Source organism: Apium graveolens, chromosome 9 (genome assembly GCF_009905375.1).
Source record: "Apium graveolens cultivar Ventura chromosome 9, ASM990537v1, whole genome shotgun sequence".
Classification (NCBI taxonomy): domain Eukaryota; kingdom Viridiplantae; phylum Streptophyta; class Magnoliopsida; order Apiales; family Apiaceae; genus Apium; species Apium graveolens.
Window position 1 is genome coordinate 143,995,954 of NC_133655.1, and position 9,564 is coordinate 144,005,517.

General features: G+C 33.4%; 1 protein-coding gene across 1 annotated transcript; it reads right to left on the reverse strand.

Annotated features, from left to right (window-relative positions):
- Positions 1-214: 214 nt before the first annotated feature.
- On the reverse strand, positions 215-6,776 carry LOC141684168 (ubiquitin receptor RAD23d-like). The gene is made up of 12 exons (XM_074489007.1): positions 6,502-6,776; positions 5,806-5,967; positions 5,374-5,427; positions 4,481-4,554; positions 4,343-4,399; positions 3,391-3,568; positions 1,855-2,019; positions 1,707-1,772; positions 1,572-1,619; positions 1,351-1,460; positions 1,140-1,218; positions 215-521 (listed from the first exon to the last, which is right to left on the reverse strand). Exons 1-12 carry the CDS (start codon positions 6,565-6,567, stop codon positions 393-395), a joined length of 1,188 nt encoding a protein of 395 aa, XP_074345108.1. The 5' UTR covers positions 6,568-6,776; the 3' UTR covers positions 215-392.
- Positions 6,777-9,564: the final 2,788 nt, after the last annotated feature.

The following is a 9,564-nucleotide window of genomic DNA, read 5'->3' on the forward strand; positions in this document are numbered from 1 at the left end:
GGAATCAAAACATTCATATTTATATACATATATATATGCCTGTTTTATTTACTTTTTTCTAAATAATTAGACTTATATGCCTTATCCTTACATTGAGTAGTAATATTATTAGATGAAATTATCATTTACTCTGGGTCCCTATCCTGTAGTTACATATGACTAACAGATAAAGACCATTCAAAACAAGACAAACATATGCAAGAATGAAAAAGGATGCAAGACTAAAAAAAATCTCAATAATAATCTTAATAAGCATTTTCACATGTAATTAACACAGCTCTAACTCTTTCGAGTACAATTTGGATGATTCAAGACCTTACCCGCTTTATAGGGAATAAAACCAAGTCAGCATCACAAGTTTTTTTGTATCATTAATGAAACAAGAAAAAACTTTAGTTAGCTACATCATCATCAAACTCATGACCATGATCTAGAAGATAGTTCGCAGCCAGCTCCTCATTTCTATTGCATGCGATGAATACTTGCAATACAACAGCTCGATCGAAACCCATTGCTTCAAGCTGCAAAAACATTAAAAGCTTTTAAGATAAAACAGTGCGCTTAAATTATTCAATCAATAACCATTTTTTCAATTAATAGTACATTGATAGAATATTGCATACAAAAAAACAAACTACATTATGGAGGATAGCAGCAATAATGGAAACTACATGTCTACTCTACTTAGCAGAGACAATTAAATAACATGTGCAGACTGCAATAATGTCCTTGATAGTGTTTGTTTGAGTTTTATTCATTTTAGCAAACAATGTAATTATACAAATAATTGTTCACACGAATAAGGGAATTATTTTCTACCTGCAAATTATATACGGGCAAAATAGAGTTCTTACAAGACCAGAAAAGTTAGTACTTATGTCTGGTGGATCACAATTTATTTATTTATTAAAGACATGATATATTTCCAGTTAGTTAAGCGTAAATTATTATCATAATTACTATGTTCGATTACCTACCTATATTACTCATCAAATGATACAAAAATTAATTAAAAAAATGTATTATACATGCGAGGACTCGATATGTTCATAATCAACGAAGAGGATACAGGCATTGGTACATTATGATTAAATGAAATATGTTTAAAACAATTAAATTTAACCATAAAAAAAACTTACACGTTCAATGGCGTCCCGCTCTTCAGGTGTAACAGCAAGAGCTTGTGGCGCTGCTCCACCCAGCTGCCCCAGCATGTTCCTGATAAACATTAATGGATTCAATGAATAGCTAAAGGGAAGCCAAAAAAACTAGTGTGAAGTATATCATAAGAAATAAAGACTTCCGATGCTTCTTGTCTTAAGAGCACCATCAAGAAAAAAAAATTCATACCCTTCACCTCCTTCAACAGGTTCATTTATCAAGCCTAGAAAATCTGCCTGGTGATCCTGAATGAGTCGCATAAGGTTTGGATTTTGCTTCCCCAACTCCTGAAGCATAGGCTGCAAGTAGGTTTTGATTCATGATTTGCTTCAACAGAGCATTTGAAAAATACGTAAAAGACAAAGGACGGTCAAAATAGCTATGACTTTAAAAGACACACACACATGTACCTGCAGGATCTGGGGATTGGTCTGGACCATTGTCCGCAAGGCCTGGAACTAAAAGAGATAGCAGGAGACAAAGATCAAACTTCGGAAGTTCTATTAGACTTAAGACATTTACTAGTACTATATCTCATCATGTACCTGTGGGCTGTTACGTAGAAAATCTAAATTTCCTGCACTTGCATTTGAACCCATATTTGGAAGTCCCTGAGCTCCCAAAAAATGACAATAAATATCGATTCAACAAAGAACGATTACAAGAAGAATAAAATCTGCCGCATATCAATACCTGTGGGAACAGATTTAGAGGATTCGCATTTGGACCACCATGAGGAACTGTAGTTTGGGGTGGCTGTGGCTGTGGCTGTGGCTGTGGCTGTGATGGAGGGTTTGTAGCTTGACCACCAGCAGGTGCCTGTGCCACAACAGGAGCTACAGCTTGCACAGGAATGCCCTATAATTTTAAATTACAATTAGAAAAAAATGAATGGCACCATAAACAGCAAGACATAATGTCTAGAATATTAGTTTATTAAAAAACAGGAAGTAGTGAACATATATCCATAAACAAAGAACTGTACATCACTGAGGGGTGGTCTTGAATTCAGCGAATAAATACACATCAATAAGATACAAAGCCTTGCTTTGTTAAGAGATTCAGTTTGGAGGGAACAAAAATTCAAGACTACTCCTGTTAAATAACTTTTGGAAGCCAAGCAGCTCAGATGTTTTACTGCATTTAACAGTATAATATCCAAAACAAATAATTAATTCAAAGACAAAAGATTACATATAAAAATAAAATAATGATGTTGGAATAAGATATTGCAACTTAACATAATTCAGTGCAGCTGAACATTGCACATTTAAATCCTATGCAACCAAGGACTAGCCGGGTGAGTGACTCCTTGTCTATCTATATCTTAAAGAGTGGTGGAACCCTTTTCTTGGGACCGCCCTGAGCAATCCAAATCCTACGATGTCTGATGCCAGACATCTGGCTGGCTGAGATAATATATTAGTACCTTCATTGCCAGTGGCATTTTCAATATCATAAGACCTTGTACTAAAAGCCAGAAGTTTGTTAGAATATTAGGAATTTGCTCATTCATCACTTTGCCATCCCTGTTGTTCCGACTAATAATTTGGAGTGTAACATGCATGGTCTAAAGTTACCTAGCTGAGTCTGAAGTTCCTATAATTACAGGTTAGCAAATCAATGGAAACAGAGAACAGGTATCCAAAGAGGCACCATTCCTTTCGCTGTTGTCTTTATTTCTTAATGCACACTTTCTACTAGCAGAATATATGGTTAAATTTGTTTCCCTACAGAAGACAATCAAACATTTCAAGAAGGCTCTTAAGATGCAGTTAGCCGTATTTGGAGGAGGGCTCCCACATTTATCAAGATGAGCTCCGTTTGCTCATGTTGATCTATGCAGTTTAGTATTAACTGAACTATTTCTTAAGTGACTCTCTATACGGTAAGATCAGTCTGATTTCTTTTTTGTCATTTAGTCCTGTATTATCATAGTCACTCTATTTACTGAATACGGATATCCATGGTGCACACCTTTGGCCCTATGATTAGTTTTCATATTAACAATGTCCCCTTATACCCTATAATCATTTTTTATATTGGTAATGTTTTATTTAGGTTGGGGGAGGAGCCAGATAGAACAATAATATATATATATAAGTATATTTAGATTATTATCATTTAAGCAGGAGGAGAAGTAAAAGAGAGTTAGGAGTAGGTAAGCTATCTCCCAAAAAAGAAGATAAATATTATACAGCTGATCAAAGAAAATTCCAAAAAACTCACTGAATACAGGTATTCAACAGCTCTCTCTGGATTGTTATAGGCGGCATGCATGGCACGCATAACTGTATCACGTTCCCAGCTCCCTCCACCCATATCAAGAATTTGTTGAATAGTAGATTCGAAGTTACCTCCGGAGACAAGGTTTGATGCTGCATGGCCATATACATCTGAATCTGATCTGCTTGATCAAAAGAAGCCAACAGTAAAATATTACGCCACTAATGGTCATGTATATTATAACATAGAGTTAATTGCACTTTACAACCCCTACTTTTCATTTAATAACAAAACTATATACTTACTTTCAAAAATACAGTTTGCAACCCCTAACTTTAGACATCAAATACAATATGCATCCCTTTAACCATTTTGTTAAAAATATTTATATTGTGGAGGGTAAAATTGAAATTCAACAAAATATTTAAATAATAATTTTAAATTAAACTAAAATTTAGAATTTCAAATTATAAAAATAATATTAATGTCAATTATTTTATTACTCAGTATAATTTTTAAAATTTTAAAATTTAGATATATTTAGAAACTTTATGATTATATATATAAACATATATTTTGCTTAATAAATATATTTTAAGTATTTAGCATTACGATTAATTTAGAATATTACTGATAGAAAATATCTATAATTTTTTTCATGTAAAAAATACATTAAAATAAATATTTTAATTAATTTAAAATTTTAGTTATTAATATCAACATCTCAATTTCAATTTTATAAATTGAAAATTAAGGGTTGCAAACTGTATTTTGCAAAGTAGGTATACTGTTTTGATTTAAAATGAAAGGTGGGGGTTGCAAAGTGCAATTAACTCTATAACATATGTATAGTTAAAAAAAGAAGCAACATCTAACGGAAAATCAAAATATTACACCACTAGGAAAAACATGAGGGATTAATTTGAAAGGTGGCCCAGGGCAAATTTGTACTTACGAAGCAGGAGCAGGACTTGGGGCCAAAATTGGAGTACTCCCAGATACAGTTTGTGTGCTGACACACAAGCAATAACATGAGCATATATTTAAAAGCAGACCTAGAACAAAAATGCAAGCCATAGAATCTATAACTCACGGAATAGTTGGTGTAGGCGTTTGAGATGATGTTACAGACTGTAATGCAGCAGGGGAGGGATTTGCTGGTTGAGCCTAGAATATAACAGGATTCTTTAGCACTTAAAAACACGGAATGAAATGATATAAACATGAAACTTAAAAAAGAAATGCCATGCCTCTATTACTCGAAAAACATTTGGCAAAAATTACCAAATTATCAAATTTAATAAATTGTCAACTTGATAAATTAGATTACCTCTATTATGCAACTACTAGGCTGAAATTCATTTAAACAGCTAGCAAAAGGACTAAATAAACAGTTTCCTCCATTTAGATAAATATCTAGCTCCACTAGCAAACCCAATTTTTTTGGACAAATATGGCCTTACAAAGTAGTATATGTTCTTATAAATTCTCAGGGTGAGCGAGGATTGAACCCGCTGAGACGATAGAGAGTAAACTCTTAACCACTTGAGCAAACCCAATTTTTGGATTACTGTATTAACAAATAAATCTAGAACATTATGTTTAACTACATCCGAGTTGGCTTTAAGAGATTTCCAAAATCTAAGCACTTGTAAGAAAGTTACCCCAACCATACCGTCAATCCACCATGTTTTAACCTATTTTCCAGCCCCATTACAAGACTGTGTGCCTCGGCATTTGAGCCGATGTGCACTATGCAAACAAGATTCCAGCTAATAAGTTGACACGGGGTATGTAATAGGAGCAATGGCATATCAAGTCCCACGAACAGTTAAATTTCAAATCTGAGACACTTTAATCATATAGTTCCTTCTCAGATTTGTAACTTCTGAATTCATTTTTTTATGCAACTTAATATAGCCAGGCAGCTGAATATATATAAATGGATCTTAGTTCTACCTACAAGAAAAATATTTTTGCACTCACCGTGCTTGAAGGAGCAGCTGATGTGGTTGATGTGCCACTTGGTGTAGTCTTTGCCTACAATGGTTTCACAAACGTATAGAGTTAGTTACACAGCCTAACACAGCTTGATTAAATTATCTGCTACAGACAGCGATTTATGTTTTCAGACTGATCAAATTGTCACATCATAAAACTGGCCAAAATGCATTATAGCCAAATAAAGACACATTTAGCATGCACAGCTGATGGTTACTTATACAATATCATTTCATAACATATATGTAACTGCAGGAATTAAAAAATATTGCTCATCTGTTACACAAGCTCCCGCGAGGCCTTAGGTTAGAATCTTCAATTGGTTAAGATATTACTACCATAATTCTGCCTCAAATTTTATCTTAGACACTAATGGAAAGAATATTCTTATGCATACTTTAGGAGAATATGATGTACCTTTGAGAGCATAATGACAATGAAATTATTTTCAGCAACTTCGTTATCCTCTAAGGTCGTTGCATCCTTAAGTACTTTTCCCTTATGGATAAGCATCTGTTGTGCAGCAGGGTAAACATCCTTCCCCTGTTTTGCCTCTATGATGGTCTTCAGATCAGAAATCTGAATAAAACCAATAAATAAACAAATTAAACAAGAATATTTTGGCAACACATTTGTAAACACACAATATTTCAGAAACAGGTGAATCGTTCACTAACAACTTCAAGTAGACTCGTTACTTAACAAATGGAACCTACATAGAGATGGACCTACCTACTTCGTATCATTTAAGTGCTAGGTACACGTATCAAGAATTACAAAACAAGTTTCGATATGATCGAATTGAAAATCAAATATTCCCAAGGGCAATTCAATCAATTAAAGTCTAACAAGAAATCAGGATCAATAGTAAATTGATAAACAAGCAAGAAATAAAAGTAACATATATTCGCACACAAGTTAATGTATGTATAATCTAATCGCCTTGAAAACATATAAGGTTCGAGTGTAAAACCCTAGGTATAGTCCCAAATCACACACTACAAATTCAATTCAGCACAAAAATAAACTAGCTATAACTGAGTGTGTGTGTGTCTATATCGTAATTCATATACATATACAACATATGTAAGTATGGGGAGAGAGAGAGAGGACCGTATCATCTGGCTTGACTTGGATCTCGAAGTTAGTTCCCTTCAAAGTTTTGATGAATATCTTCATCCTGAAATTCTGATTCTGAGAACAAATACACACAGATAATTGTAATTGTATTGTATGTATATGTGATTAAAATTTAGCAGAGGTGTGGAGCAGGTGATATAGTGGGGGAGTGGGGTATTTATATAGGGGGTGATCAGGCGGTGTTGTGACGGGCGTCAATATCCTTGGGATAAGGAGAGACGTCATAACTGCTCAAAACTATGACTTGTTGTAGCTTTGCATCTCTTTACACATGTCTCCCTTTTATTGGATAACTATAATAATGTTTTCTGTATAATTTATTTGTTACTCACAATCACAAACTGTAAACTGAAATGCGAGCAGTGTAACTTAACTTTGCATATATACTGCAAGATGTGTACCCCACCTCATTTTTTATAATGGCAACACGTGTCCGTTATATATAATGTTAGGACCGTTAATTATTGATGCAAAGGGTAAAAATTGAGTGGCTTATCCACAAAAAGCCTCTGTAACGGTTAAGTGAATGCATAAAAATATTAGGAGGTTTGTGAGTTATGTTGAAGGTCAACTATGATTCAACTATTTTAGATGGATTGAACAACCGTGATATTTGGATTGTTAGGAAGAATTAATGATCTTAAAGAGGAAATGGAGAGGATTTTAAATAAGGGTTGCATGTCAATGGATTAGATATGGATCAGATAAGACATTATACATATCCTGATTCATTTAATTTTACCAGATTTGGATCGGATCATGATCGAATTTTTTACAACATAATACATATTCTGATCCGTTAGGGTCAAGAATTTTCGGATCAGAACTCCAATTCGTTTATATTTAATATATATATAAGAATTTTCACTTATTTTTTCTATGTAAATATTAAGGAGATACAGTATGATTCTAAATTCTAATAACTAAAAAACATACCAGAAGCTCAAGTATTGTCATGGACGATTTCAGCTAAAGATGTGATTATAAATGGGGTTATGCCGTCGTTAGTGACAGTGTGACCCCTGTTAAAAAATCTGTAAAATGCACTAGCATTTCTAAATTACCTGGTATAATTCCATTTATTTTAAATATACAATATATTTTTTAATATATTATATAAATATATATTATATAAATCCGGATTAGATTATTAACGGATCAGAACGTATCAATATGTTTATCGGTTCAGATTTTTGTTGGATCGAAATTTTTCAAATCGAATTTATTTTTTAGTGATCTGTATCCGCTCAATTAACGTTTAAATCGGATCGGATCAGACCGACTATCCGATCCATTGACATCCCTAGTTGCAATAAAGAAGTTATTGTGAAGAAAAATCAAGGAGTTTGACTTGGTTATATGTTGTTAATGTTGTTATTACCTTTTGTATTGACTTCGTTTATAAACAGAGCAAGCAGTTCCCACTATAATGACAAGCATTATGTACGAATTTTGTAATCGTTGTACTGGAACTATGTAATTCTTGTAATTTTAGGAGTTGAAATTTGTAATCTAATTTTATTGTTGTGCTAATTTGTAATCTTTAAGTGTTGTACTATTTTCTAATATTATTAATGCATGATGTTTAACATTTTTAACACTTCTTATTCTTGTTCTTGATTTTATGATTTATGTAACTGATTAAAAAATAAACACAACACATAAAAATAGCCATTTATTTAGTACTCTTTAATAAAATGATACATGGTCAAAATACATAATAACCTAGTGAACAAACTAGGCTTTCAAATCATCTTGTCAGTAACCAAGAGTGGCAACATGTAGGACAGTGACACATTGAGCTCCACAAGGCCACCATCATCAGAGGTGGCACTGTTAGCAAGAGCAGTTGCTGCAATGTTTGCAGAGGATGAAATGTGAATAAGGTCATAGAACTCTCATTACTCTGATATGAGGTCTTTGATCATATACACCAACTCAAACATGTCAAAAGTGGGATCAGGGTTAAAGATCAAAGCCACAACCTCCTGACAGTCACATTCCACAATCACATACTTCTCTTCATTCTCTCAGGCTATCTTGAGACATAAAAAAATGCTCCAAAATGCTACTGTGATTAGAACAACCAAGCCAATCATTCTTTTACCGCCCCTAATCCAATAGTCATCACCGTCCCTAGTAACATGTTAGTCCCTAACAATGCAGCAAGAATTACAGAAGGGGGATTGAATATAATTCTAGTAATATTTTCTCAAACTATAAAATGTTCTAACTCAAACTATATATATAAGTGTTTTGATTTGCAAGGTGCGGAATCACAAATTAATAAATCAAAAACACAAAGTAGTAAAAACACAAGTCTTTAAAACTTTCTGGTAGATTTGAAAGTATCCACCAGATATATATATATATATATATATATATACGGAATTAAGAACTCTGTGAAGAACAAATTGTCTCACAGCTGCTTTACAAGTGAATAAACAAACTACAGAGAAATTCTTAACAGTTGCAGCTTTTTCTATTTCACTTCTAAAAGTATTTGCTTAGTTATTTGTTCTACTAGCTACACTTGGTTTATATATCACCAAGTTTACATGGTAATAAGACAAGATAATAAAACAAAACTATCAATTCAAACTCCATGCTGCTTCACTACTTTATTCCAGCATCTTTGAAAATCTTCTTAATCTTGCATGGAAATGGTAATGCTCATTTGTTTTTCATTTCCTGTTAAACATGATGCCACATTCCTTTTGCAAACACCCAACGCATGTGACTGTATTTTCACTATCAACAAATGTTTGAATTGATCATCCGTCGGGTACATGCTTGTCATCCGTCGGGTTGCCTTGTTGATCATCCGCCGGGTAGCTTTGTTGATCATCTGTTGGGTAGCTATTTGACACTCGACTTCATTTCACTTATGCAGAATTACAAGACATCTTATATTTACAATTAATCAACCTATTCTGCATATCTAATTAAAGTCAACATGACTTATATGCTACTACATGACTTATTTGCAGAAATGTGCTACATGACTTATTGTTACATAAGCTACTCACCCGATGG